Below are 25,204 nucleotides of genomic sequence, written 5' to 3'. Positions count from 1 at the left end.
AAATGTTAAATACATCCATCTCAACTTACTTTCTCTCTAAAGGGAAGAAATGAAAAAGTTCTTTAATACAAGTGTCACATAGTCAAACAAGACAAGAGTCAAACCCAGGAGTTACTTGAGAACTGGATGCTGTAAAATTTCAGTAACAAGGAGCTTTTTTTCTGAAGTTTGTAATATCAGAGCAACCACACTACTGAATATGAAAAGGAGTAGTTACTATCCAAAGAACAATACACACGTCCCTTGAGAACAAAAAATTTAAACAATCGTAATCTAAGTATGATCTTCACTGCCATGGAACACAGTGAAGCAAAGGCTACCTCTTCCTGAGGAGAATAATCCTATTTTTTCAGGCTAATTACTATTTTAATCCATTTTTTGAAATACAATTTGATTAAATACTGAGTAGCATAGGGTATTATTTAATATGGAACACTAATCTAAACAAAGACCATTTTCTTTAACATTACACCAAGAAACACAAGTTGAATATTTATCTGGCCAGTGCACAGAAACCTGTCATAGCAGAAACCCAAGAGCAGCTGACAGAACCTAGATAAAAACAAGATGAACCCCACTCCCAGGAACTGCCTCCTTCACTTGTGGTTTTACTCACTCATCCACCTTACCCTCCAGGGCTCAAAATAATTAGCACACTCTCATTTTTACATGCCAGAGAAGAAAAAACAGGCAAAGATTCTTGTATTTTTCAACACACTTTTTTGAACAAAATTCAGAAATTGGCATAAATGCAGGCTTACATGCCCCAGATCCACACAGTCACATCCCAGATTTGCTGAAAAACCCATTGCCTCCCATATTAAAATAGCAATAGAAATGCATACAAATATAAAGAGAGTTAAAAAAGCAATTTTGACTGGAACTCCTATATGCTTTTTTAGGAAAGTCCATGGAAGCGACAAATTCTGGTGCCTCAGTCTTAAAACACTGAGCTGAAAATGGACAAAAATTAGGTACTTCCTACCAAGTGTTATTCATTCTTTATTTTGTGAAGCAACACTCTGCTCGTTAGCACCATTCTTAAAAGGTAAATTAGAGAACTTGAGATTTTCCAGAGCAGATGCTGCAGAGAAATTATCATAAGAAATTTCTGAGACTCTTTAGTAGAGTTAGAGCTGTCAGCTGCTACAGTAGAAGTGTGAAGCATTTAGAACTACTCAGACTTTGGACTTCAGGATGATAAATATCCTTATGCTATACACTCTATTTTTTTCAACTAATTCATAGTACTTTACCACCTGATTTTTCCTTCCTCTTATTCCTTTTTTTAATGCACTTGATTTCCTTACTCCAAATTCTAAGTGAACTTTTAAAATTTTGCTCCCTGATTTCCACAAGGATAAGAACAGCAAGCACATCGTCTTCTTTCCTGCTCCTAACAAACTGATTTTTAAAGTACTAATCTAAATCAGGCTCAGAGATTATTTTCCCTCTAAGTTCCTTAAATGAATGGCATGTGCAAAAGAACCTCAACAATCTATAGGCAATTGTGCATTGTGTACAAATTTGTATGTTTCTTCTATTTTTATGGTAAATTTTTTCTTCCAGGCATGCTCCATGTTCTCATAAGAAAAGCTCACACTCAAATACAACACATTACATCTACTAAAAGAGTGATTTGTTTCACATCACTATGTAGAGTATATTAATAAAAAGGCAAAAAAGCTCCACCTCCCAACTCTCTAAAAGACAGCAATTTTTATACTCAAATCCTGTTCTTCAATCTTTTAAAACATTAGCAGTATTAAGTATTACAATGTCATATATGCAACATTTCGGTTTAAAGACAGTTTTATACCAATTAAGACAACTCTCCTCTTATGAAGCATGGCACAGGACCAGATAAAACTGCTTCAATGAACACATAAGCTGGTTGCTAATAAGGGAGGAATGAAGTTACAGAAGAAAGTTCTGCTGGAGGACAAATGGGAATTGTCCTGAGGCAGGTCCAAAACCAACACTAATACTAACCAGAAATAAAGATATGAACGCTTACTCAGCTGAACCAGCCCACCTCTTTGTACTTATCCAGCCAGTACTGTTTGATCTCAGTTCCTACATTTACATTCAGTGCTTTGTAACTCATCATCACCACATCTCATTCTGAAGCAAAAGGGAAAGGATGACCCAGGATGACACTGTGATTAATGGCTTCATATGGTAATATTAAGCAAGGTATTAAGAACAGATCAGGTAGTAGGAAATAGGAGGTAGATGTGATGCCCCATTAGAAATCACAGTTACACAGCATTTACTTCAAATAAAATGAGGTTACATCCAAATGAATAAAAATATTTCATATTTTAATTCAAATCTTTAATTCATAATGATTTCACTGGTGCATAACCAATCCTGAATTTTCCAAGTAGTTACACAAATCTAACCCAAGATCCAAAACACGAGTTGGGTGTTGTTTGTTTTTAGTGCCAGTAATGCAAAATTAGGCAGCTGTAGATTGTGCATGAGTTGGAGCCTTACAGAGCTTTATCAGAGCTCTGCACCTGTATTTGGAATAGAAGAAAGACATACTCCTGTCTCTGACACAAAAATTGGAGCTCAGGGTCATTTTTACTGAAACAGTTTTCCTGACTGCAACTAAGTAACAGAAACCAAAAGGTCTTGTTACATAATTCCAGTGGTCTATGCCAACAACAATGCCAACACAATTACTAGCACAGAACGTGCTTTATAAAATTACTAAGATTACTAAATTAATGGATTATCATTTAATGACAGTTAGCCAAGCCTTAAAGTGAAACACAAAATCTTTTTATTATCATAGTCATGTAAAAATATCCCTGCTTTGTTGATACATTTTCTGTAGGCTTTCTGCTTATTTGTCTAAAAATGCATTCCAGCCAAATCATGCTAAAGAAAAACCTAGGAAGAGTCTGCTAGAAGGATTAACTTCCAAACTAGCAACATCATCATATATACACTAACAACTGCTATATCACATACTTGGATATCACAACTTCGAGGACTTCCTGAACTTATCTAAGAACTTCGTTTACAGCAGTGTAGCTGGGAAAAGAGAGCCTAAATCACACAGTAAGGACTTCTAGAGAGGGGCTTTCCTTTATTACCGCTGCTCTCTGGACTCTGACATTTACCTTATGTTGTGAAAGATCTGTGTGAAGCTGAATATTGCAAACTTAAGTCACTTTCTAAACAGCAGCTCTTAAATCTTATTTTTGGGTACAGATGGTTAGTTCAGAGGCTTCGAAAATTCTCATCTTGGATGTGGCTCCAAACAATATACTAATTTATAAAAGTGGGCGCTGCCACACTCATGTTTTTGATTAAAGACACTGTGACTGGGCTGCGTGCTACATGCCTGTTGTAGTTCAAACAGGTTTAGCTTAAAAAATGAGTGGAAAGTTTGATGACACAGATATTTTCTAAAAAAACAGGGAAAATTGAGGTTTCCATTAACCTCCCAGACAGAGAGAGCTGCTAAAATTAACGTGTAGTCTCTTGTACACACTCTACCTCACAACACAGAACAGTGCCAGCCTGTATGTGGCAAGGGACCTACAACCTGTTCCTGATGCCAAAGAACTTACAAAATGAGAGAAAATGTATGCAATACCAACAAGATATTTGTCAGAATGGTTACAGCTGATAGAAGTGACACCATACACCATCTATCTCTACAGCCTATTAAAAAAGTCATGAAAAATTTCACACTAAATCCTGTACAACAGTTTCTGACTCAAAACACCAACAATATGTATCAAATAACTTTATTTTCTTGCTAAGCAAACAATTAAATGCCACACATTTCTAAGTTAAGAATATTAAATGAAGAAAGACTCATTAAAAATGGGGAAATACACAGTGGTTTGTTAAGGTTATCCACAAAGCATCTGGAATATAGTTATTTTAAAGATACTTTAGCTGTCATCCAATTACATCAGTATTTCAGAAACAGTATTTCTGACTGAAGTAGACAAAAGCTCAACATACCTCAAAGCCAAGTCTATCTTTCTCTTTCCAAAAGCAGAAATGTGTAACCTTCTTATCCCAAAATTCATCCGGCTTTACTACACAAACAAGTGACACCTCAGCTGGAACAACATTCTGTAAAACAAATGAAAAAATAAGTAAAACATTCAAGATTAAACATTCATTTACCACAGATCTGAATTCCACTTAGATTTCATCATCTAAGATTATACAAGAAATTGAAGTCTACTTCACCTATGTCACATACTTGTTCCATCCTGTTTTGTAACATTGCACAAGATTCTATAGCAAATTGTGTCAAAACTGAAAAGAAAATAGAACCTCTTTACTCCCAGTCCTAATGACAAACCATTATTCTATGCTGTGTTAGTACAGAAAAATGAACTATTGGCTAGACTTAATTTAATTTATGGTATTTCATGAAAAAGAAGAAGAAATGTTAAAAACAATGCTTTCCACCAATGTTATCTTCTATGCAGAAGAAAATCATAATGAAAGCTAGGAAAAAATTGTATACTTGTTATCAGATCACATGTCAAGATGATATCTTATATTTCTTTAGTTCATACTACTTAGACTAAAACGAAAAAGGTTGAATATTGACATTTCAACATACTAATTCATTGAAATACTAGCAGGAAAACACTTCTCAGACTAAATCAGTCATTTCATCTATTAAGTTGATTTTACGATGTCACACTGAATAAAGATCAAGACTCTTGGTTACTCTAAACTCATCAGCTATAGCAATAAGTAAAAGTTAAATAATCAGAGTAGTGATATAAAGATGACACAACCCATGGGATTTCTCTTTAAATATCTAATTTTATTCACAAAAATTTAATTCAAAAGAAGTTAAAGAAATCAGCAAGAAATACCCCAATTCATTCCTGCACTATTTTAACAAATATGCAAAAACTATTTACAAGTAGACAATATCATGAACACAGAAGTGTTTTTGAGAACTACATATGATGAAGCAGACAGAAATTTCATGTAATCTGCACAATTCACACAGGAAAGTAATCTTTATTGCTTCCTTCTCAAACTCAAGACACAGATGTGTAACCCATGTTTCTGCAAGCTTTGCAGAGGCACGATGAGTGCTGCCAGCAAGCCAGGGAAATAAGAGTGTGGGCAAAGAGCTGACCTTCCCCACTGAACCTCACAGCCACACAGTGGCTGATGCAAAACCCAGTTGAGATCATAATCTGAACACAAGGGATTCAAATACTGTAACTCTATTAATAGGAAAACCATCTTAGTCAAGAACAGGTGAAGGACACCTTGACACAGACTTCAAAACCCAGAAGCAACAATGACCCAGCAGGACAAAAAAAAGAGGAATTATTCATATTTGACACACTTTCTGAGGCTTCATCTAAGTCTGAGAGGAAAGCTGCTCTGATAAAGAGGAGCCATCTGTGTAGTAAGAAAGGCAGTAATCCAACTGTTTTAATGTGGTAGAAATGGCATTTTCTTTCACCACTGAGACCGGAAATAATCTATACTGTTCTGCTTGTAAGCCCACAGTTCTGAAAAGTTAAAAAATATTTTTTTAGAATTTTTTATTGGAAATTGTCACACTTCTTCTACTTTTGGAAGTACACAGAACATGATTTGTGATTGGAACTATGATCCACAACTAAGTCAACTATATCCTACTGCAATGGAAACCAGGTAGTACAGCATATATTGCAGCAAAACCTGCTCAGCTGCAATACCTGTGTGAACTGCAGCCCTGCACACATTCCTACTGCTCATGGCTGGTGATGCCAGGAGCACATTTCTGAACTTTTTAAACTAAAATGCCATTTTAGAAAAAGGTCTACAACTGTGTGTCCTCAGCATATAATTTGTCTCTCACTTGAGTGAGCTGTAGCATCTGCTTTTCAGAATTTCTTCCTGCTGCACAGAACTCCTCACAGAACCACATTTTAAGGAAATACCTGTCTCTACAATAACACAGCCATTGGGCTCACATCCATAAAACTGATTGGTCAACTACGAATGCATAAATATTTATTTACCTGGAGCATTAACACAACCGTCTTTACCACGTTCCACTGAGATTTTCTGCCATCCACTATCACAGTGAATCCTCGAGCTTTACACTTCTCACTAAAAGAAAAAAAAAGCACTTAGAAAAACATAAAATTCACTCTAACAAGTGTCATATCATCACAACTTCGGATTTTAAGCCTTCTGTAAAATACAACTCCATCGCTTTTTTCCTTATGGAAACACTGTCTTATAAACCTTAAGTTTACTCTATAAAATAACTTCTAATTTTAATGCTCCAGCATATTATTAGATATTACAATTTTTCAGTAGCTCTGAAGTATGTCTCATAATACAAGTTCTTCTTTAAGCTGTGGTAACTCTGAAAAGGTGTCACAACCATTAACTTGACAAAATCCTCACAAAAGAGATCAATTTACAGTGTCATAAAAGGAAGACAAAGGAATGTCAATTTTCACAAGGAGCATCTAGAAGATGACTTGCGAGTGAGCCCATGGTTTAACATTAGTAACCACACTAGATTATCATGTCCCAGGTTGAAATTCTTGTGCTGGTGAAGTTATAAGCAAATAAAATCCAAAAATTACATTTACGTGCAGTAGGAAAGTATTGTGTAATCCTTCCCAAATCTGCAATTACAAAACAAAGCTACTTCTGTGATCTCCTCAGCTTATAAAAAATAAGACATGCAACAGTACTCATTCTGTTTCACAAGAAGAAATTTACTGTTATTTATTTCAATTTTAAGCTGAGCTTCATCAGGTATGGGTAGAAGACATTCATTTTGGAGTTCAAAAAAACAAACAAACAAAAGATGGGGGAAAGCACTTTACTAGCCTATTTAGGAAAAAATAATTCAACTTGGCTGTTTAATTAAACAGTCCATGAATGCTTTTGGTTTTAAGGAACCTCTAAGATTACACACATAATTTTTCTGGAAGCACGCTGAACATTCAGGCTTCATGAGTGCAATTTCCAATCAAAACCAACTCAAAAGGCAAAATACTATTGCTTTTAAGAATAAGGTGAAGAGTGTTATTATAGGATCTTGAGATATGACTTCCTTAGGCTCATTGGAATAGAGCAGTATCTGCATCTGCTCCTCTACTACTAATCCTATTAAACCCTCCAAACCCGACAAAATACACAACCTATCAAATTCAGAAGTGACCAACCACTTCTAAAAAGTGTAGTCAATGCAAGTGTTTGTATGTAAGTTAAAATAAAAAGTAAAAAGCTTGGTGATTTGAGCCACAACTGAGAGAATACAATAAAGGAAGCAAACTTTAGTATGGACAACATCACAATGTCACCACTGTTATTTTTCTTCAGTTCTGAAAAGACCTCTTCATAATCTGAGAATTTTAAATACCATCAAAGAAAGGCATAACAGTAGACTTCAACACCTGGAATAAGTTGTCTGAAATTTCAGAATTGCTTTATACACATACTCTAAAGAAATTCTACCCAAGACACTTTAAGCAGTTATGCCTCTTAAATTCTGAACAAAGCCAGCAATCCACAGTAGACTGCAGATCTCAAACCATTTGTAGTTACATCATATACCATGCTCTATTGAATTAAAAGTCAAACATACTACGTTACCTTACACATAGAACTTGGGGAAAAAGTAGCATTAATGTTGCTTGGACAGCTATCTGGGTTTGGGACAACATCTCTCCCCTCAGCCCTATTTTTCCCAAACACTGTTCAGCAAATCTTTCCAGAACCAAAAATAGAAGTGCTTGGGCCAAAGTTTGCATTTCCCACTGAAAAACAACATGCAAACCAAAACTACAGTGATTTTTCCATACTGCTATAGAAGAGAGGTCATTTTTTCCACAATTGACAGAGAGCATTAAATGTGGGAACACTGACTTCCCTTTCAAACAGATTTCCCAGTTTCTACTGAGTACAAAGAGCACTTTGGCTCAGCTTTTACCCAGTTATTGTTACACTAATATATGTAAAGACATACATCAGGATGAGACTGTGGAATAATTAACGCTTACTAGAACAAGAATGCCTGCATCTGTTCCATAAATGTGGCCAAGTCCTTAAGTCAATGACATGACTTGTGTGGATGACCATTTGGTGTTTCATCACTTTACAAAAGACAACAAGCTGTTTGAAAAACCTTAAAACTTACACAACTGAAATGTTGTGCGGTATACTCATATACCCACTGATGTTTTACTTTTAAATAATTTGAGCTTATTCTTTGCTTCTCTCTCACCAATCAGGATTTTTTAAAGTTTTATCTACCAAAAAAGTCTCAACATTGGATCCTTTAACTGTGTTTTATATACATTTATAGATTACAGTATGCAAACTACAATGGGTATCTTTAGTTATGCCATTGGTGCTCTGTTTTCAGAAGAGAAATTTGAAAAGATACAAAAGCAAACATTTATCTGAGAGGCTCCTTTTCTTTATAAAGCAGTGAGACACAAGAGGGAAAAATATTATAAAGATCAATCCCTGAATCTTAAGAAAACAGAAATTCAGGTAACTAAGTCAGGACCAAAAACTGTCACTATAAGCTGGCAGTGACACATGCAACTTGAACAACAATAATTTTACAGCAAGCTATGGATGACAGGATACTCAAATTGTCAGGCAGCATATTTAAGCAGTACCACAAGCTGCTCATTAACTTCAGTAAGATTGTACATTTTTAAAATTTAGTGCACTTTTAAACTGAAGCCCTACAAGCTACAAAGCTTAGGCATGTAGCACAGAAAGGGCAATGGGCAATGATGTTCCTGCAAGCTTAGGAGTTTGACTGGAATGGCTCATTAATTTAGCAATTTAAGTGCATTGTCATTAAAAAGAAATTATGAAAAAAGCTATCCCAAGAAAGGAGAACATAAGGACATAAAAGGACACAGACAAGCCTTAGTACACATCCCTTAGCTTATTGAGATGTGTGTTTCTAACTCAGTCAGACAGTATCACATTCTAAACAAGTATTTACATAAAATTAATTTGGTAAAGAAGAGCAAATAAAATGAAAAACAATAGATCCCTTCTGCAACTGGAAAAAATAACCCCAGCTCTGAACAGAACGCCTTTCAAATCACCTTGGTATACTTAGAAGATAGTCTAGTGTGACACTCAGCTCATCCATACTCGTCTGTTCAAGGCATAATGGAATTGTCAGAATGAGGCCACTTCTTCTGTCCTTCCCTCCTGTTTCAGAAAGAAAAAGTAATTACAAAATTAACATGATGAGATTTAAACAGAAGAAATACTTTGCAGTTTTGTGGTCTCAAACTTCATCATAAAAGCAATCTTTAAAGTTGCTGTGAAAACCTCAACTGACATTTCACCTCCGTTGTGAAGGTTCATTCACCACACGGATATTTAAAACATCACCAGGGCATCAGAGCACAGCCCACATCCACAGCTGTCACAATTTTTCACCTAATACTTTCAACATAAACAACACAAATCAAGGGTTCCAGAAGCATTACTTTTACATTTTCAGATGATGTTATTAAAAAGCATCTCCTAGACCTTCTACACTAGCAGGCTATCGGAAATTCAGTCCACTCCCAAGCTGAGCATGTACCCAGAAGATCCAGCTGGAGCTCCTAGAAAAGGAGGAGACTTTTCTAATCCAACTGACTACTACAGGAGGATCTTGTACCACACAGGCTGCCCATGGCACATACTCTAAACTGATTTTAAATTAAATTGACTCTAAAGGAGTCAGTTACTAAACAACCTTCTCTATATTTTAGAAAAAACTGCACAAAGACATCTATAATTCTTTAGGTGAAAATGAAGCAAAGTAAATTTCAGCAACCTGAGAAAGAACATCTTTATTCTCAATGGCTAAAGCAATTAAATTATGCTTTTGCTTCCTGAAGCTCTTCAGTAGAACTGAAGTTCCATCTAATCAGTAAGAACAACTTTTTACAGAACAGTAACAGACGTGTAGAAATAAGAAAAGGCAAAGCACAGTACTGCTTGCAGACTCATACACATATGTTGACATAATTTGGTAAGAATTCTCCCCATCCATGAGATGCATGCAAGATAATGAACAAACGCTGTTTACACAACATATGTTAGAATCTTAATTGCAACAGGCCTTTTTTCCTTGTTTCTAAAGCTGTGCAAAATCTCAAAATTTGGAGTTTTAAAGATCCACTGATACATAGATATCTTGTACATTTTCTTAAAGAACCTACTGCTTTCACTGCTCCACTGCAGTAGTTATGTCCCCCTCCCTTCCTCTCTTTTGTGAAATAATTGTTTCTGGAAAACAGCAACACACTTTAATAACTGTATTTCTAAACTGAAGAATCAAAGAGTGGTGCTGTATGAGAAAGGACAAATGGACAGATGCTTCCAGCAGAAACAATCCAAAGCAACAGTTATTTGCAGACTGTCCACCTTTCTGTTTCTGAACGGCAGAAAGCCTGAAAATTGGAATGAGGAAGCAGAGGAAAAAAGGAAAAATGCTTGGATTTAAATAGCAATTGCTGAACTGACTAAACAAAACACAACCCAAATCCCAGAAATATCATCTCTTGCCATTTCACGAAAAGACCACAATAATTATCTAAATTATTATTTCCTGACAAGTCATCTTGTGTAACAACTGACAGGTTTTTCCCCCGGCTTGTAAACACTGCTAAGGAAAGCAACTGAGAGAATCACAAAAGAAAAAAGCAAAAAAAAAGAAGAAATAGAAAAAAGAGTTTTTTTAGTTAATTTTGCACTGAAGTGGCTGTTCAAAGCTTTTTGTTGACTTAGGAGCTTTCCTTTTCTTCTGTGCTATGTGTAATGCCATATCAACATGAAAGCTAGAGCAGCCATGGATTTCCATTAGAAACTCCTTTTTTTTCCAGAAAAAGGCAGGATCAGCATTATTTGTACCAATTTAACTCAAAAATGACAACAGACTTCGGCACATAAACACTGCAGAACATATTCCTAAAATATTATTTTTCTGAGTACATGTTTTCAATCATTAATGAAACTATTACAAAACTATATGGAGTAAAATTGATGTAAAGGGCCATGATGAACTGATTTGTGTCTCTCAAGTTACTTTATTTACACTGAAGAACACTAAAAAATCCTGCTGCATCAAGCTTTACCATTCATTAAATTAAAGCACCCATTAATACTAATCAATTCCAAAATGATCAAACCTACTTAGAAATACAGACGTCCAAAATGGTTCCTAGCATTTAAAATGCCACTCAATAAATTACTTTCCACTAAGAATACCTGTATTTTGAAACGGATCAGACAGCTTCAATAGCAATTTGAAAATGCACTCTAGTTAATGAGAATATCCCCTTGCAATATAATGCTGAACAACCAACTCACTGCACATCTGCTGTTACAGTGGAAAAACTGTACCAAGCTTTAATGTGAGATGAGTTTCAGGGGTTTGATTGTTCATTTTTAAAAAGGAACTGTTAGATTTGCAATTGATGGGGACAATGGGCAAATTCAAAGCAAAATAAATTCTATTAACAAAAAGAGCAGTTTTCACTTCTCAGGTGACTGGAGCAGCCTAAACTAGACTGGCTAAAAACAAACTGAAATGAACTACGCCAGAAGAGTATTTATGGCAACACTTGTCAATTTTTGAAGATGACAAATGGTCTGTAAGTTACCTGCCTACACTAGATCAGACAATCAAACACCACGAACTAACACAGCTATCTATAACAGCAGTGAAACCGGTAAGAGAATGTCATTCACCGTTTGAAGCATTCCCTTTAATTTTTTTTGGTTTTCTTTTAGAGGGAGGAGAAAAAGTTACCTTCACTATAAGATTCAGGAAGTTTTAAGAAATACAATGATAATTACAGCCTTCCCTTAATTAACTAATTGGCAATAATCAAACAGTTGCAATGCATGGCTAATTCTGCTTCCACATGTTTCTATGTTGGAGAAAAGGCAGGTGAAAAGGAAGAAAAAGTTTTCTATAGAAAATTCTGAAAATATTCACTCTATTTCTAAAAACAAAAAAGTAAAATCAGCAAGGATTATTTTTGGATGTCTATTAAATCATCATTCTCTTACATATAGACTGAAACTTCTCAACAACTTTGCAGGTTGAGCCACAAGCTGCAGCAAAGCAAGTCCTAAACACCAACAGCTTAGCTACTATATAAAAAGTTCCAGAGGTTTGTTTGGAATACGACAAAGCACTAACCAACAACGCATTTTTGTTAAAAACTGCTAGCAAACACAAACAACCAACTTAAATATGCCATCCAAATTATGCAGGGTGGAATCAGTTGAGGAAAACTGAAATTGTACCTGAAAGAAAAGCCAATTTTTTCTTCAGAATGGGTAATATTACCGACGCTTCCATTCTACTTCAGATACTTTTCGCAGCTCTGAAACACAAGAAGTTGAAGTTGTCAAGCATGGGAAATCAATTACAATGTTTCACTTTTGTATTCTTCTGAAGAAAGAACAGAACACTGTAACCAAAATCTAAAATACTGTCAAAACTAAAGAAAAAACATTATTGTAGGCATTTATCCATATAAATATTTAATTAAAGATTTATTTTCCCTCATTGGGGGGAAACAGTCCAACCACAAAAAACACAGCAGAATCTCAACCAAGGACAAGATAATTTATTTAAAATCCCATTTCCCAATCCTAATAAACTACAATTAATTTACAGGTAGGTCATCTGCTTGCTCATTCAGATGTAAAGTAAGTGCAAATAAGACTCTACTTTTGCAGAGTCTGTCTGGTATTTCAAAGAATATAGTAATTATCTAAATATGTTATGGTACATTTCTGTCAGGACACTGCCATTACCCTGCCATTAGCAGGGCTTCAGTTGAACAAAAACATCCAACAGTGTGAATAACTATGCAATAACAACTACCTATAATCTATACCTGGAAATGCTCCTGCTTCTTTTACCTCTTCCTTACCCTCATGCAATTTTTATTGCACTGTGAACTGCAATTCACCATGATGAAGCTTTTTTGCTTCACTGACAAATCCACAGGATGCCTCAAGTGCAACCTCCTCTTCCAGCCTAAACAAAGTAAGAACTGGCATCTGCTTGTAACTTGCTGAGGTCCTACTTCCACAGATCAATCCATACAATTAAAAAACTTAATTCTGCTGGGAAATAGACAGTTCAAGATGTGTGTCAATATCCAGCCAAAATAAAAACAGATCAAAATTGATTTTTTTTTTTTTTGTTTCTCATTCCAGGCCCAGGGCTTTGGACTGCAAACTGGAATTCTCCCTCTAATACTTCAGAATGCACACAAAGATAACTTCTTTTCCTGGCATGGGGGAAGTTAACTGAATAAAAACTATAAATGATTTAGGAAAAGAAAGAAAACCCAAAAAATCCAGAGAAATCCAAATAGCCTGAGGTAAAATAGTTATTCCTTTTAATGTTAAAGCAATGAGTTTCATAACAAATAAAAAAAAAGAACTATCATATTATTATAAAAAAAAAATCAACAGCTTTTTACTGCCTCATCCAATGTGCAATGTGTCACAATGTTCATTCCCATCTCTGATCCCAAAATCTCCATACTGAAGTGCAATTTTTGCCAATTATATAAAATTCACACTTCATGTATTACAGAAGGAAACAAACAACTTTCTGTTCTCTCAGGAAACTGAGTCCCATGACAGTCTGCACTTTGAACAACTACTCAAAAAAGCATCCTATTAATGCTTCCTGTATGCTTTAGACAAAGATTTGCATTTATTTGTTGCAAAACCACAAAATTCCAGAATTACTCAGGCAGTCATTTTTGTGTCTCAAACCTCTCTGTGTAAACTTTTTAACTTTCTTTTTATTTTCTTTTTTCAAGATATGGAACACATACCTGAATGATTTTTTCCCCCTCCTTCCTAAGTTACATTTCCAAATTATTACAGATGCCTCTTTATTATAATGAATGAATGAAGTTCAAACCTACACACACTTCATTATCTTTGTACTTTCACATAGGAACAAAAGCCTGCATCAACTTACTGACTCTAGGGAACATGTCTCCCTGCTGCTCTGAAAAGACCTATTTATTTAATATGAAAGCATCTCTTGGCTTTCTGCCACAGTAGTGGCACTGTCCATGGATCAAAATAGTTCTTTTATTCAGTATTTCCTGGAACCAAAGGAAGCATTTTGTTCAGAGTGGAGGGAGGTGAGTCAGACCAGTTAGAAGAACTGCTGATAATTCCAAACACCTGGCCTTTGTTCTATAAACTCCTTAAGTTTACAATTATCTCTCTTCTGTGAGAGCTTAGATAGGTTTCATCTAGAAGAAAACTCTCACCAGAGCAGGTTATCAGAATGTACCAGAAAAAAAAAAATCTTCACATTTAAAAAACAGGCTTAGCATCCTTCTCTATTTTTGATGTCCAAAGAGTCTCAGGATGAATTAAAGGAAATGTCTCTTTTTAATACTGGAAAGTGAAACCATTTCAAGAAAGCTGGCATCTACTTTCCAATGGGAGCTACTAAAGGTGTTTTGAAAAGGTACACTGTTTTGTACCTTTGCAATGTATTCAGACCTACAAAATACACGTAAAGTCTTCAATTTGTTGGAGGAAGACAAAATGACAGGCTCTTAAAATTTTCCATCAAGCTCTCAATTTAGCATGAGGAAAGAGTAATTTGTTGCTCAATATTCTACCACTATTTAGCTGAAAGAAACATTTTCAGTGTATATTCATCAATTAAAAAAAACCATTTGGTTTCATTAAATACAGAAAAGAAGAAAAACAAAAGCATTGAAGAGAACAGATTTCATGTGAGGAAAGTGAAATACTTCAGGAAGCTGCATTTTATCACTTCCAAATCAAAAGACATAATTTTTATATGCTGAAATGTTACAGATATGAAATAAAGAGGTTAAATTTGTTTGCTGAATTTCAGGAACAATCTAGAGTGCTGTATGCCCACCTAGAATCTACTTCACCATAATACCATAAAAGACCATACACCAAACTGTAGAACTTGTAGTTCTTTTATTTAACAAGTTTCCTGGACACATTCAATGCACTTTGAAGAACCTCTTTGAACTTGTTTAGAATGACATAGGCTTTCAGGTTATTAAATCAATATAGAAATGTCAGTCTCCAAAATTGTATTAATTCCTTTTAAGATTTCCACAAGAAGGTGGCAACATTAAATTCGCATAATATTTGTATTTAAAACCTAAATATTTGAAAGGCATTCCAGTGGAAATAGAAAACTCTTCCAATCCCTTGACAAGCAGAAACAAATACTATTTGTGGAGAAAATTCCCTTACATACAAACATGAGATATGTATGCATTAAGGAGAGAATGGGAAATATTAGACAAATAGCTCAAAAAAATTACAGAACAGGTAAAAATGCAAACAATATTTCAGGTTCCATTCCAGTGTGAAATCAAATCACAACTTAATAGGCTGCATCCTCTATTATTTCTAGACTGGAATAACTGTGAATTATAATGTTTTACTCCACACATCTAAAATTCCTCAAGTTCTTCCAAACACTAAAAACAAACAGAAAAAAACAACTCCTCCCCCAACAAACAAAAACACACCAAAAACCAAAGAAAAATACCCAGCCAAAAATCAAAATACTCATACACAATAAGTACTATGTGTAATTCATCAAAGAGCCAAATTTCTGATGAATGGAAAGTTTCACCTGCATTTTGTGCTACCCATCTTCATTGTCATTGAATTAAAAAAATAAATAAGAATCAATGTCCAGACACTGTTTAAAGCCATTGTAAAAGTCTATTAAAGACAGGGGAAGGAGGACAGGTTGACTGGACAACTAGAGTAAGATGACAGAGAGAAGTTCTCCTGTGAGTAACAGGTGTTTTCTTTCTAAGCAACCCAGCAGAAACAAAAAATTACCAATCAAACCAAATTCAGGCTTAATGAGAATTAATATTAACACGTTTATTCATGTTTGTTAGACTTGAAACCTGTAATACTCTCAGTACATGGTGCAAGGTCTTGAAATGGGTTAGTTTGCACATGAGCATCTGTTGCAAGACTCAAAAAAGGAGCTCGCTCTTCATTCCTTTAGCTTGTATCTCACAAGAGCATGTAGCTGGTCTGTTATGCACAGGGCCACAAGTAAGAAAAAAAAAATCTGGTTTGTATTCCCTGTTCTGCTATGAAATATACATATGGCTTTCAGCAAGTCATTTATCCTTTTTAGTCTCCATTCAGTTTCTCCATTTAATTCTCTTTTTACAAGAGTATTGTGATGTTTAATTCATTAATGTTTTTGAAGACTTGAGAGATTAGAAGGATCTCCACAAATCTGCCTATAAATAACCAAGGAGCAGATGGGCAGCTATGTTCAAAACTGTAGCAGCTTGCAAGTCCAGACAGAAACAATAGCACAAATAACAATAGACATTCTGAAGTACCAAAGGAAAATAAGTCTCAAAACATACAGAATGAAAACACTTTTTCTTTTAGATCAACTTTTGAATTGCAGACCTTCAAAATTAACATCTTCATTCTCTGAAGCCAGCATGCAAGCTTTTTCAGATGCTAACTTCAACCCACAAAGCATTACCCTCTTTTTCCCTGAATCAGCTTAAAACTAGTTCATCTGTTCCACACAGAAATAAAATCCACATGTAAAAGACAGGGAGAAAGCTGAGTATCACAATTATCTATGTAGATTATTATTTCACCTTCCTTTAAAGCTACATTAAAGGATGTCATCTCTCCCACAGCAAAGCTGTACAAAGAGAGAATGCAAACGAAGGTGTCTCCAGGGCTGATGCCCCAGGGTAATTTGAGAAGCACAAACCTGCCCCCAAAACAGAAAAAGGCTGTAAATATTTATTAGTTAATGCTGTCTTCAATTAAACACCACCTGGAACTTGGCTACTCAGTTGGACAGTTTTGAAATAACAATAAAACCTGGCAGATGAACATCAGCTTACATACACAAATTCAGTGTTTGGTTTTTACTCTTCAAGGTAGTATGAGCAGCACTAATAAATATTTACCATTAGAGCCCTCAGGAGAAAAGGTAACTCCAGATATTTAAGGAATATCAAATTTTTTGCTTTTTCAACCACTTTTGTATTTTTAATTTTTTTATTATCTGTAAAAACTATCCAGAAAAAACCCACAGAAGTTTTATGTCTGAAGTTGTACATAACAAAAATATTTCTGATCTTCTTTAACCTGCTAATTCACACTAAAGAAGTCAGAAAATAAAAAACACTGAATAATTTCATGAGTATGTAAACTGCTTTAATTCTTAAGCAAGATGCAACCATTCAATGCCACTTTCATAACATATGCACTGTTAGTAACCTAACTCAGCAACTTGCTATGGCAGTTCAAAGGACACACTGAAAATGTGCTCTGACTCTGGTTAAAGCTGAGGTTAACAACATGCTAGGCCATGACCCAGAAGCACATGGTCACAGCCACAACAAATTTAAACTTGGAAAAATTCCAATTCCACTCCATTTTCACCTGAAGGTTCAAATCTTGTCTTCTAACTAAAGTTAATAATAGAATTCAGAACTGTCTGTTAACTACTTTCTCTATTTTAACCCATCTTCCATATTAATTTCCCACCCTTTTGCAATCCCTCAACATTCTGTGAAAAGTGAAATAACAACGTGAGCAACAAAAGGAAGTGATGAGCAATAGAATATAGAATAGCAAAGCAGCAAATGGAGAACAGGTGAGTAAGAGGTTATGCCATCTGAGAAGAAAAAGACATTGTGTGTCCGAGTTCTAACTTTGATCACAGTCAACTATTCATTTCACACAAAGGCAGAGCTTTTCCTCAGACTTCAAGCAAGTGCCAGAGGAAAAAAAAAAAGGAAGAGTAGCAAGCACAGAAACAATGTAACTCAGGATGAATAACAACACCTGCATGTACAGCTGTGAGCCACCATACCAACACTTCAGTCTTTCCATACACCAAGGCCAGCCATGAGCACTCTCTCAAAGGGCAGCACTCCTTGGGTCACTGGCCATGTTCAGAGAGCAAACCTCCCAACCCAAAGGAACACACACGGACATGATAATGATGCTGCAACACCTAACACAAAAGATAACAGCTCGCTAGAGTTTTCTACCCTTTCCAGCCTCAGTCCAAGCCAAACACATGGTCTGTGCCAAGTTACAGCCGTTTTCAGGCATCTTTAATCCAGGATAGCAGAGAAAATAAGCCACAGGTTTTGGATGCATCTCCATATTCCCTTTGGTGCAACATTCCTGCCACATTTTGCCATTCTCTCGCAAAGTGAGAGACAACATCTACCTTCCTGCAGAGCCCCATAGCTTGCCCACCAGCATCAGAAGACCAATCTACCTCACACCCTCCTTCCCTCACAACAGGCAGCCAAACCTGCAGTCATCTGGTACAACCCCATCTCACTGAACACTATCAAGTGACCACAGAATACATAAAATGATGCAAGTTGAGAGGCTGCATCTTCCACCATTTTCTACATAGCAATATGTCAATTGAAATGCCATGTTCAAAGCATAGCCAAGGCATTTTCTCTTCCTCATCACACCGCACTAAAACCCATTAAAAGAAAATTCTCATTTTTAGGTCTTGAAATTTTCCTTAGTCAGAAGTCACATGGAAATAGTACAGAATCACATGGATTGCATTATCACAGAAATACTTTGTGAGGTTAGGGGAAGAAAAATAACCTACTGATAGTAAAATAAAACTACAGAATCCTCTCCTAGCTCCCTCTTAAAGAAAAAAAGGAAACACAAAAACCTCCAACAAACAAAACAAAATCAACATACAAGTCACAAGTGCTTGGAAAAATAAATACCTTATCACCAGCTCTTTAAGGAACTGTCCAAAACCAGTTTGTGATGAAAGATGAGAAAGCTCCTATGACTACAGTACTTCATGCAATGAACTAGGACAGTGGGTAGAATGAGATTGGACAACCCAGGCCATGAGCAGCCAAGTCAAAAGACAAAATCAAAAGACAAACAGCTGTACTGATGAGTGCAACTGCTGGCAGTCTGGAACAAATGAAAAACACTTTCCTCTGGGGTGCAAGATTAGAACTTGTTGTTCTTTTTGCAACACTTATGTAAGAAAACAATCTACCACTTCATAACAATACACAAATTTGGCATTGGTTACAACTGCATGTGGCTCAGGGCCTCAGGATTCAATTCCCAGCTCAGTATAGTGACACTCCCCTGAGTGGAAGCAAAAAGAAATGCTCCCCTACACTGAAAGCAGTCTCGTGCAGCAGACACAAAAGCAGTCATCCTTTTGGAGTGGAGAAAATTAAGCAAAACAAGATGACAATGAAGAAGGGACTAACAAAATGTCAGTTTACAAATCCCTAAAACTCTGAGTTTGCTACCTGACCAAAAAGTCACCAGCTGAAGAGTACGATTTTGTGTGGACCTTGAAACACCCTGAACAATTTCCTCTGCCTTAAAAAAAACAAAAATTACTGTTGTGCACAGCACACAAAGTATCCATGGTAAGAGTAATAAAAAAAAATCCCTTCAATAAGAAATAAATAACTTGAAAATTTTGCTAATGTTAACCAAACAAGAGATTGAAATATTCCAGATCTGGTAAATAAATACCTTGTTCACATATTTCAGAAATCCATGGATTCACTGCTCTATAAAGCAAAAATAATTATCTAAGATGTCCTTAAATTAGTGGGTGCAGGAGAAATAAATCTTAACTTTCATGGATGTCTTCAATTTTTGTACTCAGATTAAAAATTCTGAACATTTCTACTGCAAATCACAAATTAAATCCACCACAGCAACCACCTGCAGCAATCACAGCACCTCTCCCTCTCTCCTACCCCCTCAAAAATACATATACAAGTAGCTTTCCACTACCAATAAATCAATAAATAAACTGTCACATGCTTCAGAGAACATAAAATCAATCTCTCTAAGCTTCTCCCTGGAACATCCTGCATAGAAGCAACACTCATACATTTTCCAATTATACTATTTTCTAGGGTCAAGTGAGAATGCAAAATGAAAGAATTAGCAAACAGAACACCAGCAGAGAGAAAACAGACAACCTCCACTGAGGTCTCAAGTTCAGCCACAGATATCATTTAGTGACCAAAACATCAAGCTAACATCAAACCCATTTATCTTATTCTTCAAATAAAAATTCATATTTTTTTTTTTAGCCTTCCTTGGTCTGGTCAACACTTATCCTTCATGATACCTCACTAAAGAACACCTCTCAAATACAACTCTGCCAATATCCTAGTAATTTATCTTGGTTCTGGATTCTCACATATCTACTACCTCTATCTCCCTTGAATTATTGTTTCTGCAAAACCCTAAGTCATACCTTCATCTCCTCTTAACTATTGTAATTTCCTTCTTAATGGGTTCTTTATGTCCCAGCATTCCAACTTCAGCTTGTCCAAAATGCAGCAGTTCATCTTCTCACCTGGAAACAGGAAAATAACACTCCAGATTGATTTTCACTTGCTTCCTTGTTGAGTTTAGCATCTGCTGGAAGGTTATCCTCACTTCAAAAATCTCTCACTCTTATTTAGTCTGAAGAGTCAAGAGCTTTGCCAACACATTTTTCTACTTGCACAATCAAGGTTCCCAAGTCTCTCATTTATCTTCCAGCACAAGCTTATCAACACCATCAGACCAGCAATAATTACCTCGATGCTATTAAAACTTCTTTCCTTACTCTCACTCACTACCACAGAACCCTCTTAAAAATAGAATTCACTTATCTCCAGTCTTATGCTTAAACACCCTCTAACACATCTATAGACAATCCTCTCCCTGTGAGACACTACCACTACGTGAGACACATTAACACAAGCTGTACTGTGAGATGCACAGCCAAACAATGTAATTTAATTTTAATATCAGTTTTGTTTATCTTATAGGGCCTTTTAAAGGCTTTTTAGAAGTCACAAAATGAAAAAGCAAAGCAGGTAAGTTAGAGAAGGCATGAGTTAAAGGCCAAGTAAGTTTCTACAAAACCAAATGCAAAGATGTTGTTCCAGGCAGTATATTCATCAGTATCAAAGCTTCGTAAGAACCAAATATAATGCATGAAAATTATAAAGATTTATTTTTGGAAGAGACCTATCTTACTTACCATTGGTACCGGAATGCAAAACTGTCTGCTAGGGTTACAAGTTTGAGCTCCAGATCCCGGGTTCTGTAAATTTAAATGAAAAAGTATTTGACCATATTTTTTGATTTTGCTACTCAATCTAAAAATTTATTTCCTTGGAGGTTGAAAACAAGAGTTTCTTACAGAACTACATGATAGGGGAGTCAACATTTCCACTGTACATCCACAAATACTAGTAAGCTAGGCATTTGAGTTTAGTGGGACAGCAGGAATCCTGCACTTTCTACCAAAACATATGGTAGACATCAGCATTGTTTATAGTTAGCAGGCAATGCTCCTGAGGCAGCACCGGAAGCAGCGGGAAAGTAACAAGAACCAGAATCCCTGTAGTATGCTTTCAATCAGAGGTAACCTACACGGAGTTTTAGGCTGAACTGAAAATACAACAGTGTTAGTAGAATTTTTGTGCAGAGGAAGAAGGTATTCCACAAAGGTACTCACTGCTATAAAATTTAAAAAGGCAAAGTATAACTAGAATAAGAAGATATAAATAGTCCCTCTTTGTATTAGAGGATAAGGAGTTAGCATATAAGCATCAAATGTTAAACCTCAGCAAACGTTTTAAGACTTGCATGAAACCTTGTAACTTGATCAAATTCCACCCATTAAACAAAACCTAACGACAAAACCCCAAAAGTTCACACTAGTGTATACGGTGTAAAAGGCAAAGTCAAGGTGACAAACACACTTCACTGGTTTGACAGTAATTCTGATAGATCAGTCAATACAGTAATCTAACTCACAGTAAATTTTAAATTAAAACCGCCCCTCTGTTGATGGAAGTTTACCAGTCAGCCTCAAAAAGATGGGAGAGAAGGCAGGAGGACATTCTTATAGATTGGGAACAAAAATACAAACAGCAAGTACTTGAGACAGCTGAAGTACAGACACACTGGAAACCATAAAACATGATTGCCAGGGTAGGCTCTGCCTCCTTTATCAGAAGCTGCCTATTGAAGGTGTTCTGTGTTTCCCCACCCATCATCACTGGGGAATAAATGTGTTCCTCCTCATAATCTGTTCGTAGAGATTCTTGATGGTTAGGTAGCACTATATTAAAGATCTTAGAGAAATTCCTCTGGTTTCCCTTCCTACTACCACTCTCAAGCAATAGCCAACTGAAACTGAGCTAAACTACACTTCTTTATTTTGTTGACAGAAAATGACAAAACTATGTTAATTTCCTGTTTACATAAGCTTTACTGAGAAATCCGAATCCATATCCAATTTACAATTACAGCCTACAACTCGACATCACACCAGTTTTTCTTACACTAAATATTCTTATGAGAAATTTAAAAATACATCTATTATCTTCTCTTAAATTGTATTTCTAGGAAAACTGATGTTACTGATCAACAAAATATCATCTATTAGCATACTGCTCCAGGAAAAACAGTCAGCTGAGATGATTTTACAGGACTCTTCAAGCAGCAATCTATGACATAAAGAATTGTGCAAAATCTTAAAATCCACCCCTAAAACCACATTGCAATTACTCCTAGTTTTGGCGGAAGATTTTCACTGAATTACAGGATTATTAAGATTGGAAGGGACTTCTGGAGATCATCTGTTTGAATGGAGCCCCATTTGGACACATTCCTGTGTAACTGCTGGTGGTGACCCAGCCTAGGCAGGGGTCTTGGACGTCTCCAGAGAGGAAGACTCCACAATCCCCCTGAGCAGCCTTTTCCAGCCCTCTGCCTCATTGCTTTTCTCCTGAAAGAGGCAAGGCATGACCAGCACCTCACCAAGCCGTAGGCCTCTCTGAGCAAGCTCCAGTTCTATTCTATAGTCCACCTTCCCCCTTTTCTCTCTTAAGTTTCTACTTGGAATAGACAATGGCATTAGGACTATAAATTCTCTCATTCAGATAAAGGAGAACTCTTATTAGCACAGTAATTAATAACTATCAGTAATCCCATAATGGAGTCAAGTAACAGTATTCATTATTTACTATACACTGAATCTTAGCAGGCAGTGTCACGGAAGGGAGAAAAAAGGGAAAAACCGAGTACTTCCTCATCACAGTGAATTTTAATGCATGAACAATTGTGAGGACACTGCAGACACTGCAATACTAAAAATGGAGAGGACCAATATTTCCTTTGGGATGCAGAATTATGAGAGAGCAACAGACAAAAGCATCTATTAATACATGTCCACATAAACCTCATCAATTTTGCCCATTAAAAAACTTACAAAAACTAAAAAATAAAGAACCACTCTCCTCTAATTGTTTCCAGTCTTGCTTCCAAACAGTCGTTTAAATTCTTTAACAAAACAGTGCTTTATAGCATCGCCTTTGTACAATTGCCTGGCTAGCAAGCTCTGCTAGGGGGTAGCAAGGGACACTACAATAATGGGAAAGAAGGCAAAACTGCTGGACAATAGACCTGTCAAAAATCAGAGAAACGATAACCACAGCTATGAGCAACCACGTCTCCAGCAGTGAATCAGTTTCCCGACTAGGCAGCGCTTCCAGAAACCCAGGAGCGCCCGACGCGGCGGCAGTGACACGGCCGTGACTGGTCCCCAGCCCGCCGGCCACGCACCGCCAAAATCCCCGCCGGGAGCCGAGGGTTCCGCCAGCCGGGCAGCCGAGTGCCGCCCCCGGCTGCCTCCAGGGCTGGCTCCCCTTCCCGAACCCCTGTCCTTCCTTGCCGGGCCTGCCGCGACACCCACGGCGGGGCCGGCCGGGAGGGGCGGCCGCCCTCCCGCTCCCGCACAAAGGCAAAAGCTCCGCCGCCGGCGGCCACTCGGGAGCCCCCTGGGCAGCCGAGCCCCCCCGCCGCCACCGCGGCCGCGTCTGTAGCGGCGGCACGAACAATGCCCGAACCTGTTGCGCGGGTTCCCCTGGGCCGCACCGACCCGCCGTGCCAGGGCTCCCACCGCAGGGCAGCGAGCGGGGCGAGAGGCGAGCCCACAGCCGGGGCTGCTCCGCAGCACGGCCCCGCCGCCGCCGCCGCCGCCGCCCCGGGAGAGCCGGAGCCGCCGCACGGCAGCGCGGAGCGCCCCGGGCGCCGGCGCCGCCGCCGCCCGGGAACAAAGCGCGGCCAGGCCGCAGGGCCTGCGCCGCCCTCCGCGGGGCTGGGGCCAGGGCAGAGGCGCTCCGGAGCGCGGGTACTTACCCGATGCGGCGCTGCGGGTGCCCGGGCTGGGAGGACGCGGGGCGGAGCCTGGACCCGCCCGCTCCGGCCGGGCTGCGGTGGCTAACCCCGGCCGCCTCGCACCGCCTCGCTCACCCGGCGGCTGCCCCTGGGGACGGGGGCGGCTCCGACCCCTCCTCCGTCGGCACGGAGACGGCGAGCGCCGGGCGCTGGCGGGCCCGCCCCCGCTGCGCTGCCCTGGCTGAGCGCCGCCCCCGCCCGCGGGCGCGGAGCCGCGGTACCGCCCGCCCGCCCCGCGCGGAGCCAGCGCGGCCCCGCTCTGCCGAGCGCTGTGCCCGCAGGCTGCGGCCCCGCCCGGGCCGGGCCCCGCGGCTACCGAGGGTCGTGATAAATACCCAGCGTGGGACATGCCGGAGTCCGTCCCACTGCGGAGTTTGTGGCACTGGCGGCCGCGTTACGGTAACAGTGCTGTCGCTCTGCTCTTTGGAGGGACCCGCTGTGCCGGCTGGATGCGAGCCCAGCGGCTCCCAGGTGAACGCTGGCAGTCTCAGGCAGGTATCGGTTGCGCCTGGGGCCGTTCGCCACCAGTGTTTCAGCATTCACAGTATCTCAGAATATTCTGAGTTGGACGGAACCCACGAGGATCATCTAGTCCAATTCAGCACTGACGTGTATTTTGTTTCCCCTCCGATGGCAGATAAATAACCCAGTGTCTGTCTTAGCTCCTGGACAAACACCCTAAAACTCTGTCATGCCAAGATTAAAATAATAGAAGCAAAAATGCAGAAAGAAATGCTGTGAAGAAAGCTGGCTGGGACACTAGCCATGCATTCAGCCTAACCACTCCAGGACAGGTTTGCAGTCTTAAATCTCCTAGCTGAATACATCATTAGGTGACCTAATGGCTCTTTAAAAATTGGCTTCTGCAAATTCT

At 38.2% G+C, this 25,204-nt stretch overlaps 1 protein-coding gene across 7 annotated transcripts in view; it reads right to left on the bottom strand.

Annotated features, from left to right (window-relative positions):
- Positions 1-24,921, bottom strand: part of SESTD1 (SEC14 and spectrin domain containing 1) — a 51,069-nt gene extending 26,148 nt beyond the window's left edge. The window contains exons 1-7 of one of the 7 annotated variants that reach the window (XM_088167954.1): positions 24,666-24,898; positions 21,122-21,184; positions 20,345-20,446; positions 12,307-12,386; positions 9,096-9,204; positions 6,021-6,111; positions 3,991-4,104 (exon numbers count right to left, since the gene is read on the bottom strand). In XM_088167954.1, coding sequence (XP_088024080.1) covers positions 3,991-4,104; positions 6,021-6,111; positions 9,096-9,204; positions 12,307-12,361 — 369 coding nt within the window. In that variant the 5' untranslated portion in view covers positions 12,362-12,386; positions 20,345-20,446; positions 21,122-21,184; positions 24,666-24,898. Of the gene's footprint in view, positions 1-3,990; positions 4,105-6,020; positions 6,112-9,095; positions 9,205-12,306; positions 12,387-20,344; positions 20,447-21,121; positions 21,185-23,999; positions 24,116-24,291; positions 24,482-24,665 lie in introns of those variants that run through there. The other 6 variants (XM_088167953.1, XM_088167955.1, XM_088167958.1 and 3 more) reach the window with 6 other exon arrangements.
- Positions 24,922-25,204: the final 283 nt, after the last annotated feature.

Source organism: Sturnus vulgaris, chromosome 7 (assembly GCF_052056855.1).
Source record: "Sturnus vulgaris isolate bStuVul1 chromosome 7, bStuVul1.hap1, whole genome shotgun sequence".
NCBI classification, from domain to species: Eukaryota; Metazoa; Chordata; class Aves; order Passeriformes; family Sturnidae; genus Sturnus; species Sturnus vulgaris.
The sequence above is the reverse complement of the archived record's forward strand: the minus strand, read 5'-3'. Positions and strand labels throughout refer to the sequence as shown.